This window comes from Diplodia seriata (assembly GCF_021436955.1).
Source record: "Diplodia seriata strain FDS-637 chromosome Unknown scaffold_8, whole genome shotgun sequence".
Taxonomy (NCBI): domain Eukaryota; kingdom Fungi; phylum Ascomycota; class Dothideomycetes; order Botryosphaeriales; family Botryosphaeriaceae; genus Diplodia; species Diplodia seriata.
In genome coordinates, this window is record NW_027117315.1 from 722,510 (window position 1) to 748,577 (window position 26,068).

A 26,068-nucleotide genomic window follows, 5' to 3' on the forward strand; every position below is an offset into this window, starting at 1 on the left:
AAGCAGCGGTGTCGGGCTGATGCGTGGCAGTGACACCTCGCCCAGCGCTGCGTCCCGTCGGTGCCATGCAAGGGCGAAATTGCGCTTGCATGCTCGAGCCCACGACTTCTAGAAGCCGGTTTCAATTCCTTCAATGCGTCGGGTCATGCCATGGAGCACAAAGCGCAACGGGGCCCCCAGATGCCCCCGCGGCCGGCCGCTGCCAGACTCTGGACGCGGAGTGGTGGCAATAATTCGGTGGAAGCTGGAGGCTGGCGAAGGCCCGTTTCGAAGTGGATTTCGGACGTAAGTGTTTGCCTTTTTTTGCTCTTAATTTTTTCTGTCTCTTGCCGTTTTTGCTTTTGGCTCGGAGAAAGTCGGCTCCCTATCGTTTCGGAGCATTGCCACAGCTTCGTGTCGGGAGAAAATTGTATCCTTGGAGAGATGCCGCGTCGACAAGTTGACATCCATGATCGTCCTCTGGTACTGCGCCACAAGCACAGTGGCTGCTCAGCCGGCCCGTGGTGGATCTGGATCGGCAGCCGACTGCAGTGGCACAGTGGCATCCGACACCGGTATCCATACGGGACACTCGAACGCAGCAATCAAGACGACTGTTGGATGGACCGAAACCTTGCCGTGGTACTCTTGTCTACTTTACCGCCGTCGTTGTCATCTTTCGGCTCGTCTTTCTTCTATTCCGTGTATTCTTGCATCAACTACGGTATTGGACTGCGTCGTAGGTGAGCTCGGCCTGTGGATCCTCATCACCGGCATCGCTGTCCTTGCTTCTCGATCGTTCGCACTCATCTCTAATGGTGTTCTCGTGGACCGAAAGCGGCTTTGGCACTCTGACTGTGGTTCATCTTGCCAATATACGCCACCTACTGGTTCTGTCATCCTTGGGCTTCAGTCGACGCCACTTTGACAGAGATTCAGTCTCGACCGCAGCTGCCTCCTCCATCCTCCTCATTCTGACCACCATATGAACCTCGGTACTTAGGCTGTGCGACGGGCAGGGTGCGTCTTGGAGAAAGAGGGCTGGCTAAGGGATTCCTAAAGGCTGTCTCGGCCGCGGTGACCCGCTCGTCGGTGCTCAGTGTGGAAGGCGACAAGAGTGAAGCGATTGTAAGCACGAATGGTGCGATACCGCCGGCTCATTTACACGACAGAGCTCAAGACGAGCCCGCACGCCAAGAGCAGGATCTCAACGGCTCGGCCAAGGATGCTTGCAGGGAGCTGCATCATGCGCCTCTCAACAGCCGGGCTTGGTTACTTTTTGGTCGACACTCTGCTGGTGTGTAGCTAAAACAAACAGCCCGATCTAGGTAACATGTTTCAAACAAACACTTGGCTGTGTTCTGCCCGTCGCTCGCAGTAGGTCGATGCTTGGTTTTTCCCGTGGGCGCACTGCAGCGACGGCACCAGGCATGCAGCCGCCGGCAGTGGATGCGGTGAACTGTTCTCCTCGAGCTCGGTGGCTCACGACAAGCCTCGTAGCTCGCCATCGCGCTGGGCCAGAAGCGGGGAGTGCATGCGTGCCAACCCCGGGCGTCTTATCTGAGTCTCCACCCCCCAAGTTAAAGTGCATTTATACGGATATACCAAGGCCTTGTCGCACTGCGTCGCCACCAACGGCAGGCGTTTGCCATGGCGCCGCCACCGAAGCCAAGACGCGCCAAGCTCCCGCGAGCCTCTCCGCCTTCCTCTTTCCGCCCCAGTGCATCTGTCTCCCCTCTTGACCAAGACCGCCCATGTGCAACCGCCCTGTGTGCCCTGGCGCTCTCCCGCCTGTAGCCGCACGCAATACGACCCTGTCGTCCAATCGACGTCTGCCAAAACCCTATCTCCCCGCGGTCGATATGCAAGGATCGTGGGAGGAAGAGACTGTCCCACCTTAGGCCGAATAAGGCAGGCGAAGGCCGTGTACTTGGGTAGCATCCGAAATGCGGGCTCTGGGGAAGTTTCAACGTGGGCGAGCCGGCATGTATATAAGGTTGCCTGGGAATACTCCCTCAAACTTGCTCACCAGCAGTCTGCTTTCCTCCAAGTGTGCTTCCACATCATGCAGCTCCTCAGCACTATCGGCTTGGCCGCCCTGGCCGGCGTTGCCTCCTCCAAGGAAATGGCCCAGGATGCCGTCAAGGCCGCAGAGCTGTATGACTCTGGTGTCATTCACCAGCGCATCATGAACAACAAGCACGTACGTTTCCCGGCCACTCTCCATGCACGCCACTGGAGCTGACGGCCATCCTAGTCTTGGTGGGACCAGCAGAGAGCTGCCGGCGCCTTCGAGTCTTCTCAGTACCCTGAGCTCTCGAACGTCCCTTGCGTGGACGGCGTTGCTGTAGGCATTGAAGGCGATGCCAACAACACCTTCCGCTGCAACAGCCTGGACCTCGTCCACTTCCTGAGCCATGCCGACCTTGGCAGCGAGGCGGGCGAGGGTTCCTCCTCATGGGGTTGGACTTCGGAGGATGGCCGTGAATTCATCGCCATTGGCCAGAGTGACGGTGCTGCTTTTGCCGAGATCTCGTCCGAGGGCAAGCTCATCTACCTTGGCCGTCTGCCTCAGTACTCGGTTCCTGCCATCTGGCGCGAGATCCGTGCCTACAAGAACTACATGGTCATCGGCTCCGAGGCTGTGGGCCACAACATCCAGATCTTTGACATGACCAAGGTTAGTCTTGCCGCACCTGCATGTCATCTCATGCCGGCAATCACTGACGAATCGCCTTAGCTCCTGGACGTTGATCCCGCCAGCCCGGTCACCTTCTCCAATGAGGATGATCTCACTGGCCTCTTCACCGGCCTTCCCATTGGTCGCACCCACAACGTCGTCATCAACGAGGAGACCAACTGGGCCTACGCCGTCGGCGCTGCCCCGAGAACCAACACGACCTGTGCTGCCGGCCTCATCTTCATCGACCTCACCGACCCCTCCAACCCCGTCAGTCCCGGCTGCGACCCCCAGGACGGCTACGTCCACGACGCCCAGTGCGTCATCTACCACGGGCCCGACGCGCAGTACGAGGGCCGCGAGATCTGCTACGGCTACAACGAGGACACGCTCACCATCTACGACGTGACGGATAAGCCCAACTCGACCGTCATCTCGCGCACCTCGTACCAGGGCGCGTCGTACACGCACCAGGGCTGGCTCCTCGACAAGACGTGGCAGGAATTCCTCATCCTCGACGACGAGTACGACGAGTACGACAAGGTGGAGCCGGCCGCCGACGGCTACTTCGTCACGTACATCTGGAACATCTCGTCGCTCGCGGCCCCCAAGCAGACGGGCATCTACAAGAGCGAGCACTACGGCATCGACCACAACCAGTACATCATCGATGGCAGGGCCTACCAGTCCAACTACGGCTCCGGCTTCCACATCATCGACGTCAGCTCCATCCCCGACGACCCCACCGGTGCCGGCGTCAAGGAGGTCGCCTTCTTCGACATCTACCCCGAGGACGACGCGCTGCCCAACGGCGGCATCATCGAGTTCGTCGGTAGCTGGAGCAGCTACGCTTACTTCAAGAGCGGCTACTACTTCGTCAACACCATCGAGCGCGGCGCCTTCGTGCTGAAGGACTCGGCTGCGTAGAAGCTGAAAGTCTTCGTCGACTCTGGAAGGATGTTCCAGGCGGAGAGACGGAAGGAGTTTTTGGAGAAAAAATCTTGGATAGACATGAGCTGAAATATTATGTTCAGTTCTCGCCGGTTGCGTTGTGCACGGCTAATGATATGATGTTCCCCTCTTCCATGAAATTCGTGCTCTTTCGTGAAGACGTGAAAAAGGTGACGTTGGGTGAGAATCAGACGCCAAGTTCTCATTCAAGGGTCTTGACGTATTATTGTAGTGAAATTTTTCAGGCCTGCCACGACAACACCTCATCAGCCACGTTCGACTTTCCTCGTCTAATTTACGTCGATGGATCGAGAACGGTTAGTCCTTTCTCTCCTGGTGAGACAACACCGTGGATGGAAGTTGTCTCAACGGGACTGAAACGGGACATGAAATCAATAGATAAGCAAGCCCGAGAAGCCACGACGCCGCCACACCTCACTCAGTCTCAATGGTGGCAAAGATCCCGGACGGAAATGAAGACTGAGAGGAGAAGAGCAAGCAAGACAAAATATTACAGCGCCTTTTTTTTTTTTTAAAAAAAAAAAGGCAAGTTATTCGATGTATTACTCTCAACGACGTCTTCTGAAAGGTGAGCCGGGCGAGACAAGTCCGATGCCACTGTACGGCCCGACTGCGGGAAACGGAGATGACCATCGACCATCTTTTTTTGCCGCAAAAGCAAGCACCTTGCTCTTAAAAAGGGGTAAAAATCGACGTGGCTAAGCCCTCGCTGCCAAGCCATGTCGACCGCCGCCAAGAAAGACCGTCCCGCCGAAGAGCGGAGGTGACAGCCGTCGGACGTGCATGTGTCTTCGCCCCCCGGGAGGAGGAAAGAGAAGGGAGGCGGTGAGCAGTGGGGATGTGACCGAAGAGAGGCTGTGAACTACTGCTGTTGCCTGCCACTGTTGGGGAGGACCGAAGATGGGTCCGGTCGTGCCATAAGTCCCGAGCTGCCGTGTGCCAACACAGAGTCGACGCCCAGACACAGACAGCCAACCGCGGGGAGGGACCGATCATCTGCGGGGAGAGGCTTTACTTACGTATTACATGTCTCTTAATCGGTTAGTAGAGAAGCTCTCTCCCTTCCTTTATTTTTCTTCCCCTGCACTACGTTCAATGATGTTTGAGGTGTGCGAGAAAAACGCACGTGCGAAGGCGGTCGGCGAGAGATTGCGATAGTTGTCGGTCGAAGATCGAGGGGACCGTGAGGGGTTCGGAGAGAGATTTAGACTCATTTCGAACGCCCGATAGACGAAGGGTTGGTTCCCTGCCAAGATGCGCGCGACCCGGCCCGAGCCAGAAGAGAGATAGGGTTTCGCGACGTGGCTGACCTGTTTTAGAGCCACACGGGAATATTAATCTGGATCTTTGGTAGCTTGGATACTACGCATCCCCTCTTTACCAGTTGCTGAGGAAGGACGAGACTCGCGGAAGCCCTGGCATTTACCCTCGCCGAAGGGAAGCGGGGGAACCCAACCCAGCGAAGCCGGATGAACGCTGGATCGGGGAAAAGAAGAAAGTGATGAACACTCGGAGATCGGCATACCGAAAGGGTGGCCCTTTGGCGGCCCCGGCGCCCGGGCAATAGCGTGGGTTGCTAGGCTAGCTTAATTAATGCTGAACACCCCAGTCACGTCAGTCACTTTCCCTCGTTAGCTGGTGCTTATCGGCGCAACGACCAGATGGCGGGCCTACCCTCTGGACCTTGACGGAGCAACAGAGCTGTGTTCCCCTCGCCGAACTGTGGCCATGATCGCCGGGAATCAAATTCCCGCTCGAATGCCGGCACCAATTGACGAGAAGTCGAAGGGACAAGGGAAGGGAAGCCTAGCTATTGTAGGGTTCTCATGCTTGGCATGCAGTCCCGCTCTGCTGCTTCGAGTAGTGCTCATCCAGTCCCACATGCTTGGCGTCAGGCAGAAGTGCACCCTAGCGGTGTTTGTGGAGCTTCTTCAGCTGAGGCGGGGTGATTCCTGTGTTCAAACAAAGAGGCGGTGGCGCTTCAATTGCCGAGTCCAACTGTATGGGATTCCATTATAGGTGCTAGAAATGGCGCAAACTGACTTTGCAGGTGACAATGTGGAGAACCCCGCCTCCGGTCTCGATTGTTGCGTGGTTGTTTGGTGGGCATTCCCGAAGAAATTGATGACGAACCCACCTTTTTTCGTTCCTGCAGAGGTTGGACTGTGGGGGAGACGGAAGATAAGGACAGGGGGGTGTTGGTTCGGAGAATACTTAAGTCCAAGGCTTTCCTTGGACATGGAAGATGTACCCACGTCAACCCAGTCCACAACTCGCTGCTGTTTTCTTGCTCAGATACTCTTGTCTTTCGGTACCTAGGCAGGCCCGACCTTGTTAAGACTCTGATATCGTCATCCATCATGCGTTTCACCCCACTCCTCGCGCTTCTGCCTTTGGTAACAGCAGCACCGCTGCTTGAACCGAGGGACACTGCTGATGTCATTCCTGGGAAATACATCGTCGTCATGAAGCAAGAAGCTGAAGAAACAGCATTTTCACATGTACTTCACATGTTCGACGATAAGGTAGACCATGTCTACAGCATGGGTACATTCAGGGGCGCGGCTGGGAGCTTGAGCGATACGCTGTTGAAAACGGTGCAAAACCTGAAATCAGTAAGTATTTCCTCTGAGTTGTATTCCTCTTTAGCTGGCATGAGCCGTAGGGGGTGACCAAAGGCCCCAGGTATGCAGCTGAAACGGACTGCACATACTCGTTCCAAATACGAACCTTAGCTCGTGAGATGTTGCGTAACAGAGGTGCCGTATAGCTTACCACATACTCCAGGTTTCGTACATTGAGCGCAACACCAAGGTCCGCACTGCCGCCACTACCCAATACAACGCGACTTGGGGCCTCGGGAGGATTTCACACCGTCAGAAGGGCACTAGCGATTACGTTTATGACGGATCTGCTGGAGACGGCACCTGTTCTTTCATCATCGACACGGGCATCTACACCGACCACCCGGAGTTCGAAGGCCGTGCAACCTTCCTTGAGGATTTTTCTGGGGAAAACAAGAAAGTCGACGGTAACGGACACGGCACGCATGTGGCGGGTACGGTCGGCAGCAAGTCGTACGGCGTGGCAAAGAAGACGTCTCTCTTCGCCGTCAAGGTACTCGGTGCAGATGGTTCAGGCGACAGCTCTGGCGTCCTCAAGGGAATCGAGTTCGCCGCAATGAACGCCACTGCGAGGCAAAAGGCAGGCCAATGCACCAAAGGATCTGTGGCAAACATGAGCCTCGGCGGTGCCTACAACAAGGCGCAAAAGGACGCAGTCAAGGCTGCCATCAAGACGGGGCTGTTCATGGCTGTCGCAGCGGGCAACGACGGATTGCCCACGCTCTTCTTCAGTCCGGCAAACGAGGAGACGGCCTGCACCGTTGGTGCCACGGACAAAAACGACCAATTGGCGTCCTTCAGCAACTGGGGCTCGCTGGTTGACATTCTGGCACCGGGGGTGGACATTGTGTCGACGTGGAACGACGGAAAAACGGTAAGCTGACATTCCGTCAGTTTCGGCCTGGCTGTCAACTGACATGACACAGAATTCGATCTCCGGTACCTCCATGGCCACGCCTCACATCACCGGTCTTGGGGCGTATTTGTTGGGTCTTGAGAAGCGTCGCGACCCGCAGGCGCTGTGCGCACGCATTCAGGACCTGTCTACAAAGAAGAAGGTTACGAACATAAAGCCGCTGACGAAGAACTACCTCGCATTTAACGGCATTAGTTCTTAGTGGCGGGCCGATGTTTGGCGAAAAGCTGCAATCAGCAGAGACTGCTTGCTCAATGGACGGAATGGAAAAGTGTTGTACTGAATGCGTGTTGGAGGAGCAAAAGCAACGGTCGGCTAGAGGCTCGTATTCGCGGGTGCTTAATGGAAAACAAGAGTGGATGCCAGGAGCATAGGGACTCTGGCAATTGTGGTTCTTTTTTTCCCCTAATTCCGGAAGCGTCCCCTATCGAGGAGATGACGACCGGCGGGTGCGCCGGTTTTCCGTGGTGGTGGTTGCTGGATGGGGCGTGGATTTACGGCGAGTAGCACATGTTGTAATGACGATGACGATGCGGAACGCGCCAAGAGGCAGTGCATGACGGCGATGTGAGAACTCGGAGTGGGCGCGGTGTTGAGTTTACGCGAGAGGCCAGCAGAGAAATTGCATTGAATCAGAAACGCATATTTTCCAGAAGCCAGGAGGGCGGGTCGGCGGATCTGTTCGCATGCTGAAACCCAAGGGCTGCTTATCTGCACGCCTGAGGCCTGTCGCCGACGTCGAACACGATGACAGGCGCCGTGTCGCTCAGCTGACGGCAGCAAGGGCGACGCGCGAGGCTGTGGACAAGGCGAGCTGGCATGGGACCCCGCGTTGGCGTTTCGTGTTTCCGCCGCCAAAAGGGCGCCGCGGACGCCAATTTGACGGCGGGCCACTCCTTTTCGCGCAGCCGGCGCCCGTTGCGACCCTTTTGCGAAGATCCGTCGCCCGAAGCAGCCGTCGCGACGTGGCGCTTGTGTTTGATCGTCGCTGGCACGTGTTTCTGTGTGCTGCGCAGGCTCCCTGGTGGCCGCGTCGACGTCATCACCCGCCCGCGGGTCGCCAGGGCTGACGGCGCGCTCACTGGCGCGGGAGAGCGGCAGGCTGGCTGCGGCGGGGCGGGATGCTGCCGGGCGCGCGGCTTGCGCGTCGGATGACGGCCTGCAGGCCAGTGGGCGCGGCTGAGTCTGAGTTGTTGACGAGGGCGGAAGCGGGCGCAAGAACAGGGAACGGAACGCGCAGTGAGGATGCGGCCATTTCGGCGACGGCGGCTGCGGCTGCGGGGCACTGGGCCTGCGCTATGTGCTCGCGCGCAACCCTCTGCTGCCAGCGCATGTGCCAGTGCTCTCTCATTTCACGCGGCTCCGGGCGCCGCTGACTCGCTGCAAACATGCTGTCGGGCGTGGTGTTGGGAGTACCGTACCATCAGCGCCGGATCCCTGCTCGCTAGGTCAGAGGTGATGTGCGCGCACCACACCCAGCTCGCCGTCCTCCTACCGAGTCGCGGTGCCACTTAGTTACCGCCGTACGAGCTTCTCATTCGCAAGAGGCTAGGGAGACGACGCTGCTGCCGATCCGCGCCCCGGTCCTGTCCCGCCCCCTCTGCCATAAGAATGCGCCTCCCAGGTGCCTCCCGCGGCTCCCCCGGCACGTTGCCGCTGCTGCTGCTGCTAATACTCCACCCGTGAGCGTGTCTTGAAGTTGACCAAACAGCAACCGCGTCCCGCCCGCCGCCCGCCTCCACAGCCTTTCCTAATCCCAAATTCCATGGGTCCGCGGACCTAGCCTTTCCCTTCGAGCGTTGGATTCTTTCTCGGCCACGGCCACAGCCACAGCCAGTTGATATGCTGTCATCAGCTTCGCGGCCCCGACCGCCGCTTTTCATTGCCGTCGCCGCCTCGCTTCTTCTCCTATTCCTCTCGTGGTCGCACCTGGGCCTTGCTCATCAAAATGCGATGAACGCCGATTTCGTCCCCGAGACGGTGCAGCTGGACCAAAATTTCGGAAAACCCGCGGTGCCCGCCCACCCCGAGGGCCTCACCGAGCAACCGCAAAATCCGGAGATGGGGAAACTACCTTGCGCCAGCCTGCCCGGAGCCGAGGACGTCTTCGTGGTCATGAAGACAAGCGCCACGGAAGTGCACGAAAAACTACCGACCCATTTAGAAACAACTTTCCGCTGCATTCCAAACTTTGCCGTCTTTTCCGACTACGAAGAGGAGGTCCAGGGCCAGAAGGTGCATGACCTTCTCGACGAGGTGAACCAGGATCTCAGGCAAACGCATCCAGACTTCAGCCTGTACAGGCAGCTGCACGAGTACAAGAGCCAGGGCAAGGACATCGCAGAGCTCGCCGACGCTGTGCAGCACCAGGCCCTGAAGCTGGACAAGTGGAAGTTCCTGCCTCTTATGGAGAAGGCCCTGAAGGCCCAGCCAGAAGCCAAATTCTACTTTTTCATGGAAGCCGACACTTATGTCATCTGGTCGAACCTCCTCAAATGGCTTTCGTTCTTTGAACCCGAGAAGCCGCTCTATGTTGGTGGCCAAAACTGGATGCTGGACAAACAGTTTGCCTCGGGTGGCTCGGGTATCATTCTGTCGAAGAACTCCCTGGAGCGGGTTGTGGCCCAACGTAAAAACAACCTCGAGACCTTTGACAAGCTGACTGCAGCGGACTACGCCGGAGACGTCGTGTTGTCGAGGGTCATGGAGACGGTCGCGGTGCCGCTGACGGGCGCCTTCCCCATCATCCAGGGAGAGAACCCGTACACGCTGGACTACACCAAGAACCATTGGTGCTACCCCGTGGTTTCTTACCACCATATGAAGCCCGAGTGGACAAAGGCCATGTGGGATTTCGAGCAGAGCTGGATGAGCCAGGGTGTAAGTTCACCGCCCCTTTCCCCGTCTCCACCGCCGACACGCAAGCACGCACTGCAGGAAGGAGAACTCCGGGCCCAGGGAAAATTCGAGAAGTACCCGCTAACGTTTAAGCTTGCTGCACAGGCCGACCGCCCGACGCTCCGTCACCGCGACGTCTTTGCGCATGTGGTAGCCCCGCAGATCTCGGGCGAGAAGGACAACTGGGACAACCTGTCGGACGACTACGAAGAGACGCCGCAGGAATACTCGCTGCAAGGGTGCCGCGAGGCATGTGCACAGCGCGAAGACTGCGTGCAGTACCTGTTCTCGCCGGGCCGGTGTCAGACGGGCAAGGTGATACGTCTTGGCCAGGCCGGGTCGGAGAGGGACCCGGTCAACCTGGGCCAGGACACGACGAGCGGTTGGGTCGTCGACCGCATCAACTCCTTCATCCAGAGCGTCGAGCCGTGCCAGCAGGATCACTGGATCACCTCGCCCGCCCCTGGGCAATAACCAAAGAGGAAGAAAAAAAGATGAAGAAGAGAGAAAAGAAAGGAAAAAGGTACATTTACCGTTTTGTCTTCTTGATTGAAAAGCAACCGTTACGAGCATCATTTTTTTTTACTTGCATCTGATGCCAAGGAGTCGACATAGAGGGGAAAGAAGGAGTACACGGCGCATAACGCATAATCGCTCTTGATACCAAGCGGGTGGGAAATCATTTTCGTCTTTCCGTCGTTTTTTCGCATGCAACAAGGTATATAGCCTTAGCAACAACCTTTTCCCACGCTGTGTCAGACAGCGTTTGAGAATAACTTTGCTTCACATTCCGGGAGTTTCAAGTCGGATGATGTGATGTTACGAAGAGGGGCTTGCCGTGCATGCAGACGTCATGCAGATCCGCTGGGCGTGCCGCAGCCGGATGGTTGGTCCCGGCCGGCTCGCTCCTAAGAATATAAACGCCTCCTCCGCATAATCGATCTGGGTGATGCTGCAGGCCGCTCGCTCGCTTGGGACGGGAAGACGCGTGGCGCCGAATCGGAGAAGCATCCGTGACGCCACATCGAGGGTCGTCGACTGGTTGATCTAGAGGGATCAATTTCCGTGGTTCGGAGGCAAGTAAGGTTAATCTCAAACGAGCGAATGCGCGTGAGAAAGCAGCGACGGAGAGCCGTGGCCGTTTGAAAACTCGGCTGTATGGTGCCGGGCGGGCCGTTGGTGTTTTGGATCGTCGCAAAGGCGTCTCGAGCGCGGCGATGCTTCAACGTGGGCGTTTCGGCGAGGGCGGGTTTCTCAGGTAGGCATGGTGGTTTGCTTGGTGGAGCAGAGCTGAGGCATGGGTTCGGATGGAATCGGCGTCTTTTCTACCGCCGCTTTCGGCCCCGCATGAATGCTCCAGCGACTCCTGCATGCTGCATGAGGGAGCAGGGCGGATGCGACATGGCGATGGGCAGCCGTCACACCTGCCATCGGCGATTCAGGCGTCCCGGGGCGGTTGCAGTACCCCACAGCGTGGGTGGTGAGAGCGTGTGAAGATCCACCGCGCCTCACAATGTGCATCCTCATCAAACCACCTGCACCTCTGGAGGAGTGACAGTCTGTGCCGACACACTGTCCTACATCTTATTCACACGGTAGCAGCCGGGCGGGCAAAAAATAGAAGGCATGTTCCCCCGCCCTGGGTCCCTTATCAGCACCGCCGCAGCCGGGGCTGAAGTCGTTCTAGCGCAGTGCCACAGCCGCTGCCTGCAGGTCGGGCCAACCCTGCCCACACCCACGCCCGCGAGCCCTACGCATATTGCCCTGCGTCGGCTTGGCGCGCTTATCTCGACGCATAGAGGGAGCATCTTAATGCGTCACTTTGCTGGGGACGCCGTCGCTGTCACCGGTGCGTCTGCCCTTTGCGGCGTGTCTGCTGTTCACCGCATCCGAAGGCGATAGTGGGAGGAAAGGGAAGAGCAGCAGACGGACCAAGCCCCTGCAATCGCTAGCAGCATCCTGACTTGGCCGGCGCCCGAGCTCCGTCGTGCGCGCGCTCGACCACACGCTACTCCGCTCCGCCTGCTGCTGCCCTCAGCCACGACCCGCTTCTCGAAAAAGACCATAGATAAAAAAAATCCGACGTCCGAGTCGTGGCCTCGGTTGCCACACCTCGTGATAATTGACAGGAGCCGCCAAGGGTCTTGGGGCCAATTATTCTGAAAACGAGGCAATACGCGCGATTGACTGACGGCACAGCGAAGCATTCCCGCTTTCGCTCGCTGAGTCGCGATTGCCGAGCGAAAAGAGGGAAACGGCAAAGGATGGACAAGGCCGCTCGTTGCCGGGGCGCGCTGCCCCTGATTGACGCTTCGCGTGCAGGGCAGAGGAATGGGCTCCAGAGAAGCGCGGACGGAACGGCGCAAGGCGCGGTGGTGCGCATGTGGGCAGTGCAGAAGGAGACCGCGGAGCGCGAGGTGATGAAGATTGGCACCACCCGAGCCGCCCCTACGTCCTTCGTTTGGTTTGCGATCGGCAAGGTCCGCGGTGGGCGGTGGCATTTGATGAACACCGGCCAATTTCTCCTGACGACCGAGCCGATCGTGACGTTTGGTTCGCCCATCAGCGCGCCCTGAACCCTCGAGATTGGCGACGATGCGACCTTGGTGGTGAGGGCGGACAGCGGTCGCTGGAGAGGCTGCGCGTGCGAGCGAGCGATACGAATCCATACATAGATCGCGGGTGCGCGGATCTCGTAAGGCTGCAGGCTGGTGTGGAGAGTGCTGGGCCCGGGCGGGGGGAGCGGGAAAAAAAGGGGAGGCCTCGAGGGACGCCAGCGATACCAGGAACAGCGAGGGCGGCAGCCGGCCTCAAAAACGCCTCTCCCGGCTGACTGCAGATGCAGGACCCTGCCCTGGACGGCGACGGCAGATCATCAGGCACAAAGGCGCGCGACTGGCTAGTCCTCCCCGTGATATTCTGCGCTGTTGCCGCGTTGGTGTGCTGGGGTGGGAGGCCGTTTGTTCGGCCTTTCAGTCGGGCTGCCCGCTCCGCGCGCGTTACTTATCGATCGTGTTGGAGGAGCGCCGCCCGCCACACAGCACCAGAGCCAGCACCAGCACCAGCACCAGCACCACACCACGCCGCTGCGCACCGACCGAGTTAATTGATAGCTGCTAAGACTGCCCGGATGACCCCTCGTCGCGGCACCGCCAGAGCCACGAGCCCAGCCGCCGGCGCCGCCGCAGCGCCGCAGCTGAGGAGCTCGTGTCGCGCTCTGAGGCAGTCCTCAGACCCGGTGCGACTGCCTGCAACTGCCGGCGGCCGTAACCACTGTTGTATCCACCGCGTCGCTCGGACGTGCACCGTGGTGGCGAGCCGGCCGCGAGCAGACCCTCAGTCTGCTGATGCGGAGGTCGGCATGCCTGAGCGCGGGCTGCCCCCATCGCGCGCTCTGGCAATTTGCGGCTCTCCATCAGCTTGGCGCAAGACGGCAAAGCGTGAGCCGGTGGCAGCGTGCCGGCGTCGCCCCCTGGCCCTGCCGCGCGCAGCGGCCGCGTACCCCCACTGCACGACGGGGACTCCCCTTTGATCCGCGCGTGCCCGACATTTTGACGACACGAATGCTCCGCTCCGACTGGCTGCGTGCCTCGTACCAAGCATTGGGGCCCTGTGGTATCCGTCGCTTGGAGCCAGAAATGACCGCATTCGCTGATAACGTAGATCTCGGGGCGTCGGTCTGCGCTTGCCAGCTCGCGCCAGGGCAGCAAGCAGCCTACGTACTTGAGCCTGGCATGCCGCGTACCACGTCCGCCTGGTGTGTGAGGCCAACCCATCCAACTTGTCCACTCCCTGCTGCCACTCTCTCTCGCAGCCCGCTCAGTTCCGCGTCATTCGCTCGACTGCCTGGAACCTGACCAGGAGACTCCCTCTTTCACAGTCTCCCTTGCTTCTTGCTTGCTTTCCGCGCCGCTGTCCTAGCGCTGTCGCCATCTCCTGAATCCTTGCCCAGCCCAAGCATTCGCTCTTCAGCAACAACGACCATGCCTTCTCAATCTGCTTACGCCCGGGCTGCCATTGCCCTCTTCGCCGCGGCCGCCCCGCTTGCTTCAGCCCAGCTGACCTCGGACTGCAACCCTACCGAGAACAGTACGCCTTATCCGCTCTGATGCTGCCTTATCGTGACTTGCATGGACACTGTCCCGCTGACATGATTCGCAGCTACCTGCCCTCCTAATGTTGGCTTGGACCAGTACAGATTCAGCAGTGACTTCACCACTGGCCAGAACGAGAGCTGGGAGGGTGCTGCTTACTCCGTCATCAACTACGGTGATGATGGTGTTGAGCTCACCGTCAACAAGGATACCGATGCTCCTACCATGCACACCGAGTTCTACACTCTCTTCGGCTACTACGAGGTCGAAATGAAGGCTGCTCCGGGTACCGGTGTTGTCAGCTCTATTGTGTTGGAGTCGGACGATCTTGATGAGGTTGACTGGGTAAGTCGTGGCCGCCCCACCCCCTGGGACCCCCTGACCCCCCAACCACCACCACCACCATCACGACCACCACAACCACCACAAAGACCGCCATTTCCCTATTCCTGCATGAACAGTACCATACTCCGAGCATGTACTAACGAGCTTCAAGGAATTCCTCGGTGGCAACAACACCTCCGTGCAATCCAACTACTTCGGCAAGGGCAACACCACCAGCTACGATCGTGGTGGTTTCCACGAAGTCGAGACGCCAGTTGACACCTGGCACAAGTACGCCTTTGAGTGGACGAATGCCAGCATGAAATGGATCATCGACGGCACCGTAGTCCGTACCCTGCTTTACGAGGACGCTCTGGGTGGCAAGAACTACCCCCAGACTCCCGCCCGCCTCAGCTTGGGTATCTGGTCCGCTGGAACTAAGAAACAAAATTTTTGGACGATCAAGCGAGTGCCTCCTTCTGTGTGTTTTAGAAAGATCAATGGCTAACCAAAGTGTCTAGATGGGCGGGCGGTTACACCGACTTCAGTGAAGCACCTTTCACCATGTACGTGAGGAACGTCACCATTATCAACTACAACCCGGCCATGAACTACAACTGGACCGACACTACCGGCTCCTTCGAGAGCATCGACGCCATCAACAAGACTGTCTCCGTCAACTCCAGCTCCGTTGAAGACGCCGCTCAAGCAAGCGCCAGCGCCGCCGCCGGCCTTGGTGAGACTCACAGCGGCTCTGCATCATCGTCCGGAGCAGCTGCCAGTGGCACCAGCTTCGCGCAGAACGGTAGCTCTGCCGCTACCTCGCTCATGGACGGTGCCTGGATGATCACCAGCACCATCAGCCTTGTCAGCTTTGCCATCGGCTTCTCCCTCCTCTAAGGGGATGAGCGATGGTTTGGCGGCAGTGCGAGCGAGATGATTGCGTAGATGATTTCTTAAACGGTTTGGAAATGAAAGGAAACCTTCCTGGGGTCCTTGAAGGGTCCCGACCTCCGGCCCAGAGCCGCGTAATGCTAGAGTTCATGTGTTGTTGATGGATGTCGTCTTTTTTAACTGTTCTATACCTTTTCTTTTTAATCAGCTTTGCTGGTTCTCATGTTTTATCCTGTTTCGGACACCTCTCCACCGGTCCGCCGGTTCTCACGCCCTCGCTTCACGTCCTTCGCGCCGTGTCGATTGACAGCGCCGCTGGGAATGTAAAAAATCTATCCACAATTCTCACAGTTAATAGTTTAACTGCACCTCATGGCGTTACCACGTATGTGTTAGACGATCTGGAAAGTCAGGTTTTCTCTTTTACGAATTCTCTGTATATAGTTTGTAGGCCTGAAGATGCCTTACTCGTAATAATATGGAAGACACCAAATACTCTTAATCATAGTATCACAAAAGTCTGCAACTACGTGTGTAGTCGAATCCCTATGTCTGGATACAAATGTTCAGATTTAACCCTCACATTTGCGTCTGGACATTGGCTTCAACTGCCCCCAGATGAAGATTTAGAGTAGTCACATTTACGTCCGGACATTTGCTTCCACTGCTTGGGTCAAAGTTTCTGCAACCCACCGTGATATCACCAGTCCCTCTTTTGGATTTTGAATATTTCAAAATTGCACTGACCGGTCTGAGGGTCCACTACCGAACCCTGAGCAGCTCTATCGCACGCGACATCCCCGGATTATCACAAATGTCGACTTCAGGTCCAACGGCATTGCGGCACGAGTCGAACCTTAAATGATGCCTTTTGCCCCATGTCTCAATAGTTCCGATCTTTTTATTGACGCGCCAACGATCGCTCATCTGCCGCATTCGGACTCGAATGTCTTACTTATCGGGCCGTGAGAGGCCCAAAGGAGAAGCGTGGTGGTTTGGTGGGCGGGTCGCTGGGAATTTTGTTGCCGGGCGGGCCGTCGATGGTGCAGGGGTGGTGCCTGGGGCTAGGATCATTGGCCGCGGGAACAGGGGGGGCCTGATGATTGCGAAAGGGGCCCCACTCTCGTTACAGCTATACTACATACGGCGAGCGAGTGAGCGGATTCGCCGGCTACCAACATCAGGCAAGAATAACGCCCTCTGACGTGTGTGAGGATGAGACCAGGAATTAGTTCAGATCATTGGTGGCCGGGTCCGGCAATAATGCGAGTGGAGTGAGGGAATTGTGAGCATATACATATAGCGCGCATGTGAGTAGAGACGACGAGGCTGCTGTGTCAGCGGGCGCTAGTGGTGCGGATCGATTTTATTACGGTAACACTGTGCCAATGCATTGAGCGCACGTGCTTGTCTCTTCCCCAGGCGTGGGCTCGGTCGCCTGCATTGCGGTGCTGTCAATGCTCAAATCCTTAAATGCACTGCTGCTGTCTCGCTGCGGAAAAACATTGATGGAGCAATCGGCAAGAGTTGGCTGCTCGATTCGGGGCCGAGACAGGATCCCAACGCACACGCTGCATCACCAGCTGAAGTAATTGGCGCAGAGTATCACCACCACGACCGTTGGAGAAAAGTGCGCTCATCTTGATCCTGCAAATGATCCACCCACTAACGTCTTTCACCGGGTTATGGGACAGACCGGGTTATGGGACAGCCCACCAAATGCTGCGGTGTGAATTGTGGATTTTCTTCGGATGCCAATACTAAGCGACTCAATCTGGCTCTCTTGTTGGCTGTCCCATAACCCGGTCTGTCCCATAACCCGGTGAAAGACGTTACGTATCCTGCTTCCTCCACGCTCCGTCTGCGTGACGATGACTCACTTGGCGCGCGAATTACGTCCCTTCCGACGTAGTGGAGACCCACAGTTTAACTCTTGCCTTAGGGCACGACCAAGAGCTACCCCGCTATTACCCCTCCTCACCAGAGTATTTCAGCAGCCCAGTCTCCCAGCTTCGTCTCGTCTTCTTTCTCTCCATCACAGCGCACCCTCTGCATCCGCTCTCGTGTCTCGTTATCAATCACTCTCGAAAGCTTGAAAGCAATTTGCTCCGGTACGAAACAATGGAAATGCAAAGAGCAATGAAGTCTGTCGCTATGGACTTGTCTACAGATCAAGGTAACTATAAAAGAGAACGCATGCCGGGTGTTCGACTGCTCCTCTGCTCTGGCTGGCAATTTCCACCGTCTCATCCTCTCAAGAGGAGATGAGAAGGGGAATGAGCTACCATTGCAGAGAAGCAGTTGTTCTGAGAAATACCGGTGAACTTGATCTGGATAATACCAGCGAAAGAACATGCTTCTTTGACTCCCCTCCCCCTTTATCGTGCATGGACAATTTGTATTGACCAATGCAGTGCATACTTGATCTGTCATCCACAATGTCGACTGACAAGATCACGTTCCTGACCAACTGGTAGGAACGATCTAACCCACAGGTGGCAGACGAAACTTGCTGACTGTAACCGCAGGCATGCTACGCCGTACCACGCCCCCCTTTACCTCGCCCAGGCCAAGGGCTTCTTCAAGGAAGAAGGCATCAAGGTCGCACTTCTTGAGCCCAACGACCCCAGCGTACATCCCGCCTCAGTCCTCAACCCAACAACTCCAGCATGCTAACACAGCGATCAGGATGTCACCGAGATTATCGGCAGCGGCAAAGTCGACATGGGCTTCAAAGCCATGATCCACACGCTCGCGGCCAAGGCGCGCAACTTCCCGGTCACGTCGATCGGGTCGCTGCTCGACGAGCCCTTCACGGGCGTCGTGTACCTCAAGAGCAGCGGCATCACGCCCGACTTCCGCACGCTCAAGGGCAAGCGCATCGGCTACGTGGGCGAGTTCGGCAAGATCCAGATCGACGAGCTCACGCGCCACTACGGCATGACGCCCGACGACTACACGGCGGTGCGCTGCGGCATGAACGTCACGGCCGCCATCACGTCGGGCCGCATCGACGCCGGCATCGGGCTGGAGAACGTGCAGATGGTCGAGCTGGAAGAGTGGCTCGCGGCCCAGGGCCGCCCGCGCGACGACGTGCAGATGCTGCGCATCGACGAGCTGGCCGAGCTGGGCTGCTGCTGCTTCTGCTCCATCTTGTACATCGCCAACGACGCCTTCCTCGAGCGCAACCCCGACCAGGTGCGCCGCTTCCTGCGCGCCGTCAAGCGCGCCACCGACTTCGTGCTCGCCCAGCCCGAGCGCGCGTGGGCTGAGTACGTCGCCGTCAAGCCCGTCATGGGCCTGACCGACGTCAACCGCAAGATCTTCGAGCGCAGCTTCGCCTACTTCAGCCGCGACCTGCAGAACGTCAACCGCGACTGGCAGAAGGTCACCCGCTACGGCAAGCGCCTCGGCGTGCTCGACGAGAGCTTCGAGCCCAACTACACCAACGTCTACCTCGAGTGGGCCCTCGACGCCGACTCGGTCGACCCCATCGGCGACCAGAAGCGCATGGCCCAGCTGCAGAAGGACGTTGCTGCCAACGGCGGCTTCCAACGCATCGACAAGGCCATCCCGCAGCAGACCGAGGTCAGCGTCTAAGGAAGAAGTGTCTCCTTGCGCGGGTGGATGTTGGCAGAGCCTTAGGGATTGGTGGTCCGTTTCTGGATAACTGGTCTCCGTTACGCTCGTTTCAGCAGATGTTAGCTCTACAATGAATGAACTTGCTTTGTAAACTCACCTTTGCACATTACTCGCTGGATACTAATCCATATAGTGCGTGGATACCAACGAAAACTTTTCGTTGATAGCAAGTTGCACAATCTTTAAGTCGACCTGCATCTATATCACATGATTATGCGTGAATAGCATCCTTCGTCGGGGCACTTTGGTACGGTTGTAAAACTCGCACTCAAGTTCGTGTCTGCTTGGATTGCCTTCGTAGACATATCTTTGTGGATAGAAGCACTTCAATTTTCATTTTCTTGCCTTGCAATCCACTGAGCAGCTACAATTAATCCGATTTAACTGCGTATCAAGAGGAAATATCGCTATGTAGACCGAATATTGTACGCTCATTAGCGGGATTAGCTAATCTATGTGAAAATCGCCATAGTAGCTTGTTTTCCCTCCTTTCATATCAATCACTTCTTCTTTCCGGCAGCGCTCTTGGTGTCTTGCGTCTTGGCAGGCTCAGTCGGCGGCTTGTAGCCACCACGGAATGGCGACGGCAGGAACTTGCCCACCTGCTTCTGGTACTCCTTGTACTCGGGATACTTGCCGGCCGTGAGGAGCTCCGTGAGCCAGGTGCTGCCCTGGAACAGCAGGAGGTACGACATGGCGCCGGCGAAGGTCCAGTTCATGTAGACTTCCGTGTCGAAGCAGGCCCACTGGTAGAGGACGACCCAGACGGCCTGCTCGGCCGCGAAGTTCGGGTGCCGGGAGTACGCCCAGAGGCCCGAGACGTTGAAGCCACGGTCGAGATCGGCGCGCTTCCACTCCTTGGGGACGACTGCGGTGCGGAGGTACTCGTGCTTGGCGGTCTGGTAGTCTGTGGTGGCGCGGTTAGGCTCGGGTAAGGTGGTTAACTTTGGCGCTGTGTTACTTACTCCACTGTTGCTGGTCTGAGAACCACTCAACCACCACCAGTGCGATGAGGGCCCGAGTGAAGATGGTGTCGGCTGTTGCCATGCCTTCCCCGGTGAGGTGCGAGCTCAGAAGCAAGATGTACGTCGGCGTCGTTACTGCAAATAACAGTACCTGAAGGTGGATCAGAAGCCGCCAGATGCTTCAAGCGGAAACAGCAAACTTACACTCTGGATCGTGGAGATGAAAGTAACGTTGAAGAGAAAGAACGCAGCGGCAGGAACTTTTGACTTGATTATCTCCCATCGGTAGTCCTCCGAGCCAACGTTGTACCCGCCCTTTCGCCAGTAGTTGTAGGTCAAACGAATCTGTGTTTCTTAGTGATTTGTACGCTTTATATCTGGGTTAGAGGGCTTACAGTCCAGAGCATACTAAATGCCAATACGTTGTCGACTTTGGCAGCCGGTACTCCGGCCATGTACGCCCAAAGCGAGTAGTGAGCATTGTAAAAGGTCGGCAAGAGGCTCCAAAAGCGATCCACCTGGGAGTAATTCCTGTTGATCTCCGAGGCAAGGAGAAACAGAGGAGCGATAGCGAGAGAAAACGCAAAGCCAGAGATGAGGGGGTTCGTTGCCACGTAAATGGCCTTTAGCTCCTCAAGGCTCGTCACATGCTGGGCGACTTCGTAGGGCAGCGTCTTCAATTGGGGGATGAAGGGCTCGACGGTTTTGGCCCAGTCGGCGCAATCACCGAGGGACTTGATTGCCGGCAGCACTGTGTTGGAGGCTACCAGAGGCATTGTTGGAGGGTAGAGAGGGAGGAAAGCGACGGAAGTGTAGGCGCTGTGGTGTGTTATAGAAGATCGGGACGTCGCGACGTCACCACCAGACGAGATTGAGAGGATCGACGCAGGGATCCGACGCTAGCGGCGGCCCCCGCGTCAAAGCTCCGTCGCTCCTGCCAGACGCTGCAAAAACCACCAAACGCGTGGGCGCACATCGCCACGACCGCAAACCCGAACCCTTCCTCCAGCACTCTTACGGACATGCGCCTGGCAGCATGGGAAGGATTCTGTGCGTGGCTGAAAAGCCCTCGATAGCCAAGGCTGTCGCCGAGCACCTTTCTGGTCGGCAGATGCAGAGCGTGAGTGTCGTGCCAGGCTACAACTTTTTTTTTTCTCCGCTAACCCATCGTGCAGAGCCGGGTTCGAGGCACGCAATACATCAGCAATCATGAGTTTGCGTACAACTTCGGCCAGCGCTGGGGCAATTGCACCGTCGTGTTCACCGCCGTCACTGGCCATTTGACCTCTCAGGACTTCACCGACCAGTATCGCTATTGGAACTCCTGCCGACCCCACGATCTCTTCGAAGCGCCTATCCGGACCTTTGTCGCCGATGACAAGAAAGGAATTGCCCAGAATATTCAGACATTGGCAAGGCGATGCGATGGCTTGTTCATCTGGACCGACTGCGATCGGGAGGGCGAGCACATTGGCACCGAGATCCGCGAGTGGGCTTTGAAGGGCAACAGGACCATTGAGGTGAAGCGTGCCAGGTTCAGCAACATTGAGCGCGCCCACGTTCTCACGGCCGCCCGGAACCCCATCGAAATCGACGAGCGAGCTGCACAGGCTGTGGCTGCTAGGATCGAGCTCGACCTCCGCATTGGCGCGGCCTTCACGCGCATGCAGACGCAGACGTTGGGCTCCATGGTCCCTCGTGAGGGCGTCATCAGCTATGGATCGTGCCAGTTCCCAACGCTGGGTTTCGTTGTGGACCGCTATTTTCGCGTCAAGAATTTCGTGCCAGAGACTTTCTGGAATATCAAAGTCATGCACCTCAAGGAGGGTATCAAAGTTAACTTCAACTGGGCACGTGGCCATCTTTTCGACCGCATGGCCGTGACCATCCTCTTCGAGCGCTGCCTGACAGCTCGCAAGGCAAAAGTGACTAAAATGCAAAGGAAACCTACGACCAAATTCCGGCCATTTCCTTTAACGACGGTTGAACTTCAAAAGATGGGCAGCCGTTATCTACGCATGGACAGTCAAGCGGTCATGAAAGCTGCCGAGAAGCTTTATCAGAATGGCTGGATAAGTTACCCTCGCACGGAAACAGATCAGTTCGATAAGGGCATGGACCTCAAGAAGATCATCGAGAAACAGCACCAATCAAGAGACTGGGGACAGTATGCACAAGGCCTCACTGGAGGTGGCTTTCAACAACCTAGGAACGGGCGCAACAACGACCAAGCTCATCCTCCAATCCACCCCGTCAACTATGTGGAAAAGACAGCCCTTCGTGATGAGAATGAGCGACGAGTCTACGAGTTCGTGGTCCGTCGGTTCCTAGCATGCTGTTCCGAAGACGCCAAAGGCGAGGCGACAGACATCGAGATCCTGTACGGAAGCGAGACATTCCGCACACACGGGTTGAAAGTGCTCGAGCGCAACTACCTCGACGTATATCCTTACGATAAATGGGAAAGCAGCCAGCAGCTTCCGACCTTCACCGTAGGCGAGGAGTTTGAGCCCACAGAGGCCAACATGGGCGAGGGCAAGACAAGCCCACCTGGGTACCTGACGGAACCCGAGCTGATATCGCTGATGGACGCGAACGGCATCGGCACGGATGCCACCATGGCCGAACACATCGCCAAAATCAAGGAGCGCGAGTATGTCATGACTCGTCCCCGAGGCGGTGGATATGGAGGCGCCGGCGGTGAGGATATGGAAGCAGGTGCGCCGGGTGGTCGGGGCGGAGGGGCCAGAGGGGGCAGGGGAAGGGGTCGTGGTGGACGAGGGGGCAGCACTGCAGCGACCCGCGGAGGTGGTAGTGGCATGCATGAGTTCATCCCAACGACGTTGGGCGTGGCATTGATCACTGGCTACGACGACGTAGGCTTCGAGACGAGTTTGAGCAAGCCGTTCTTGCGCAAACAGGTGCGTCAAATCCCCTCTGCGTGGGCTTCTGAATTTTGGAAATTCGGGCAGGCGGATTGTGGGATTCCTACTGACGCCAAGCGGGGCACGCACTACAGATGGAGCAGCAAATGCGCGCCATTTGCGCCGGGTCCACGACGAAGCATGATGTCGTTCATCAGAGCCTAGAGCAGTATCGCGAGGTGTATGTGCGTACGACGGCACAGATCCACTGTCTCAAGGACGTAAGTACCGCGGCGGTTTCAAGGCGGCGACACGTGTGCGCACTGGGCGCGCACAATCGTCGATTTTCTGTTTGGTTCCGCATCAGGCCACAGCAAGCTAACTCATGGTCGGCAGGCGGTGCGAAAATACGTGCTCCAGCAGCAGCCGTAGTGACGACTGCGGCTGCACCGGAGGAGCGCGAGGAGGGGCACGTGGAGCGCTGGTTGCTTTTTTGCCGCGCAGTGTGGGCATTATCGCGCAGTGCGCCTTGGCGCTCGGGCGGGCTCGGTGTGCGGGGAACGGGCGCATGGTGTTGGGCAGTCGACAAGTGCCGTTGGTGCGCTGCGAATCCACTTTCCGACCTTTGCCGTGGGAACGTGCTCTGGCGGCGGTGGATCCTCCGTCGTGCTCCGCATCTGCACGAGAGAGTGGGATGTGGGAGCTGGCGCCGACAGGGGAGCGCTGCGCGTGACGTTTGGCTTGCGACAGCGCTACCGCAGGCGGATGGCAGCTTCACCGCGGCCGCGGAGTGCTGTCCAGGTGAGCGGGAAGCAGCGCAGGGCGGGAGGCAGCGCAGGGTCCTGCGACGGCGCGGTCCCTGAGTGCTCCTACGGCTGAAGCCTGGGACGCGAGTGTCGCCGCCGGAGGAGGAGGTGCAGCTAATCCAGCTAATCCTACTAATCCAGCCATGCCACCCGTAATCAGCGCCCGCCGCCTTGGTCAGTTATCACTGCCGTCGCCGCCAATCAGAGCGCGCCATCGTGCCAGTGTGCCTTCCTTTGGCGCACCTGTTGGCGCAGGCTGGCAGGCCCGCCTGATCCGTGCTACAGCAAAGCAACAACCAAGGAACTGCCCAGGTCGCGACGTCCGGCACCCTTCCAGACCTCAACAGCACACAACACAAAGACACGCCAGAATCCCTTCTCCCGCGACACCGAAACCACAAAAAGCGACAGTCTGCGACCGACGCCCCCAGCTTCACCCCTGCGGCTCAGCTCCAGTCAGCAAGCAGCCTTGCAGCCAGCCCAACCGCAACGCGCCTCCGCATCCGGCCGACGCAGCGCTCCCAAACTGCTTCGCCGTCTTCATCCACACGCCGACAAACCGTCGCATACTTCGCGCCAGTCAAACACACGTTCCTGCAGCTTGACGCCTACGTGGGTACCCCTTTGTCGGGCACAAAGAGCCCGCTGTCTCTCCTATTGCCGCTCGCCGCAACGCGCTGACTCATGCCGTCGCACATATAGAAGCGACTACCACCGCGCAACCACCCAACATGGCATCCACCGCCCCAAGCAAGCCTGTCTCTCCCTTTGCGAGGGCCTTTGCTTCCCAGTCCTCCTCGGTCGAAATCCCCAAGCCTTACGACCCCGCCACGGGCAACCACCGAGCCGCCATGCTCCCTACGCCGCCGAACTCCATTTCCCCGACCCTTCCTCCGCAGCACAAGCTGCACTCCTCCTCGGTCCCTCATACCAACTCCCATGGTCAGAACGACTCCGACGTCGACCTGTTCGACGCCGAACAGCCCCCGGCTCCTGCGCCGCTTTCCAGCGCCGCCCTCTCGGGCCTCGAGGCCGCCGATACCATTACTCCCACCATGCTCGCCAAGCATCACCTCCCAGATATCTTGCTGAACAATGGACCTGTGGCTATCCGCCATGTTCTCATGAACTTGGCACAGTCTGTTCCGGGTTTCTCTCGCATACCACAAGCCAAGGCGCGCAGGTTGGTTGTTGCCGCGCTGGAGAGCCGCACTGTTGGTAGCAGTGCAGTCTCCGAAGGCGAGGTCGTGTTCGAGAAGGTCGGTTGGGGCCGCTGGGATGCGTACATCATGGGCCAACCGCGCCCGGAACGCAACCCCACCGGTACCGGCATCCCGGTCCACGGCATGAGGCAGTCAGCCTTTTCGCCTCCTGCCAGCGTTCCAGACAGCTACGCCATGTCCGCAGATGGTCTCCGTATACCACGCGTGGGGCATCGCGAGCGCCACGGCCAGTTCGCTCGCCGCGAGGACCTCTACTCCGGCAGTTGGGCTGCCAGCTCCGCGATGAGCGGTCATGACGTTTCCGATTATGACGTGGACATGAACATGGCCGAACACGAGGCCGACAAGATGTCCATGGATGGCGACGAAGCTGGCTACGACTCTCCGCCGGCGCCAGAAAACATGGATGACGACATCGAAATCGACGAAGAGGACGAGGCTACGGACGAAGAGGACTGGGCCGGTATCGGCGCCCAAGTCTTACGTCAGAGCAGCATGGGCGGATTCGGGGGTGGCTTGGGCGGTGGCGGTGTCATGAGGGACTATAATCAGCTGTCACGGAGCGTTACTGCCCGAGCAAGGATGTCGCCACAGCCGCGGAGCTTTGCGAACGCGTACTTGAAGAGCAGAGGCAACTCCCGAGGCGTCTCCGCAAGCTATCAGGAACGCGCCCCCCACCTCACCGGCGCCGCGCCCGCCGGCTGGACAAGCATCGCCCAACAAAACCCGCAAGAGAGAGATGCGATCGAGGCCCTGCTGAAGATGGGCTCGATGTAACATTCGACGTCATCATGCTATCAAACCTCCGCCGGGCCTCCTGCCCGGTGACGGTCCGTCGTCAAACCTCATTTTGACCGGCCAACCTTACGACTTTTTAATTATAGCTGCGCACGTTGCAGTACGGACTCTACACTCACCACTTGCATTTTGCTTTTCTCGACGTTATTCGCATCGAATTCTTGTGGTCCACTTCTACCTTGGCGTTTTACTGGTCATGGGGCCCGCGCTGGCTCCTCGTACCCGAGCCGCCACCCCATTTATGTTGGTCACGAGTCTTCATGTCGACATCGGATTACCTCAACTCCTATCACAGTCAAGCGCTGACTTTAGGAGAGCATGTTGTCTTTGGTTTCGTGCATTGGAATGACTACCTGGGGCATTCTTGGAAGAGACCATTCTAATTGAGA

At 57.8% G+C, this 26,068-nt stretch overlaps 8 protein-coding genes across 8 annotated transcripts; 7 read left to right on the top strand and 1 right to left on the bottom strand.

Annotated features, from left to right (window-relative positions):
* Positions 1–2,044: 2,044 nt before the first annotated feature.
* Positions 2,045–3,586, top strand: SLS55_007816 (uncharacterized protein; the record flags this gene model as incomplete). Its single annotated transcript, XM_066779231.1, has 3 exons — positions 2,045–2,182; positions 2,237–2,659; positions 2,720–3,586. 3 exons carry the CDS (start codon positions 2,045–2,047, stop codon positions 3,584–3,586), a joined length of 1,428 nt encoding a protein of 475 aa, XP_066630035.1.
* Positions 3,587–6,141: 2,555 nt separating this feature from the next.
* On the top strand, positions 6,142–7,373 carry SLS55_007817 (uncharacterized protein; the record flags this gene model as incomplete). The annotated part of the gene is made up of 4 exons (XM_066779232.1): positions 6,142–6,246; positions 6,325–6,346; positions 6,402–7,129; positions 7,182–7,373. 4 exons carry the CDS (start codon positions 6,142–6,144, stop codon positions 7,371–7,373), a joined length of 1,047 nt encoding a protein of 348 aa, XP_066630036.1.
* A 1,751-nt stretch (positions 7,374–9,124) lies between these two features.
* On the top strand, positions 9,125–10,543 carry SLS55_007818 (uncharacterized protein; the record flags this gene model as incomplete). The annotated part of the gene is made up of 2 exons (XM_066779233.1): positions 9,125–10,051; positions 10,109–10,543. 2 exons carry the CDS (start codon positions 9,125–9,127, stop codon positions 10,541–10,543), a joined length of 1,362 nt encoding a protein of 453 aa, XP_066630037.1.
* A 3,509-nt stretch (positions 10,544–14,052) lies between these two features.
* SLS55_007819 (uncharacterized protein) lies at positions 14,053–15,387 on the top strand (the record flags this gene model as incomplete). The annotated part of the gene is made up of 4 exons (XM_066779234.1): positions 14,053–14,158; positions 14,231–14,508; positions 14,660–14,906; positions 15,041–15,387. The coding sequence occupies 4 exons, from the start codon at positions 14,053–14,055 to the stop codon at positions 15,385–15,387; spliced, it is 978 nt and encodes a 325-aa protein (XP_066630038.1).
* Positions 15,388–17,819: 2,432 nt separating this feature from the next.
* Positions 17,820–18,981, top strand: nmt1 (Glycylpeptide N-tetradecanoyltransferase; the record flags this gene model as incomplete). The annotated part of the gene is made up of 3 exons (XM_066779235.1): positions 17,820–17,854; positions 17,910–18,012; positions 18,070–18,981. The coding sequence occupies 3 exons, from the start codon at positions 17,820–17,822 to the stop codon at positions 18,979–18,981; spliced, it is 1,050 nt and encodes a 349-aa protein (XP_066630039.1).
* A 542-nt stretch (positions 18,982–19,523) lies between these two features.
* On the bottom strand, positions 19,524–20,764 carry SLS55_007821 (uncharacterized protein; the record flags this gene model as incomplete). Its single annotated transcript, XM_066779236.1, has 3 exons — positions 19,524–19,967; positions 20,193–20,333; positions 20,384–20,764. 3 exons carry the CDS (start codon positions 20,762–20,764, stop codon positions 19,524–19,526), a joined length of 966 nt encoding a protein of 321 aa, XP_066630040.1.
* Positions 20,765–21,024: 260 nt separating this feature from the next.
* Positions 21,025–23,284, top strand: TOP3 (DNA topoisomerase; the record flags this gene model as incomplete). The annotated part of the gene is made up of 4 exons (XM_066779237.1): positions 21,025–21,108; positions 21,164–22,909; positions 23,008–23,133; positions 23,249–23,284. 4 exons carry the CDS (start codon positions 21,025–21,027, stop codon positions 23,282–23,284), a joined length of 1,992 nt encoding a protein of 663 aa, XP_066630041.1.
* Positions 23,285–24,389: 1,105 nt separating this feature from the next.
* STB3 (DNA-binding proteins Bright/BRCAA1/RBP1 and proteins containing BRIGHT domain) lies at positions 24,390–25,658 on the top strand (the record flags this gene model as incomplete). Its single annotated transcript, XM_066779238.1, has 1 exon — positions 24,390–25,658. One exon carries the CDS (start codon positions 24,390–24,392, stop codon positions 25,656–25,658), a length of 1,269 nt encoding a protein of 422 aa, XP_066630042.1.
* Positions 25,659–26,068: the final 410 nt, after the last annotated feature.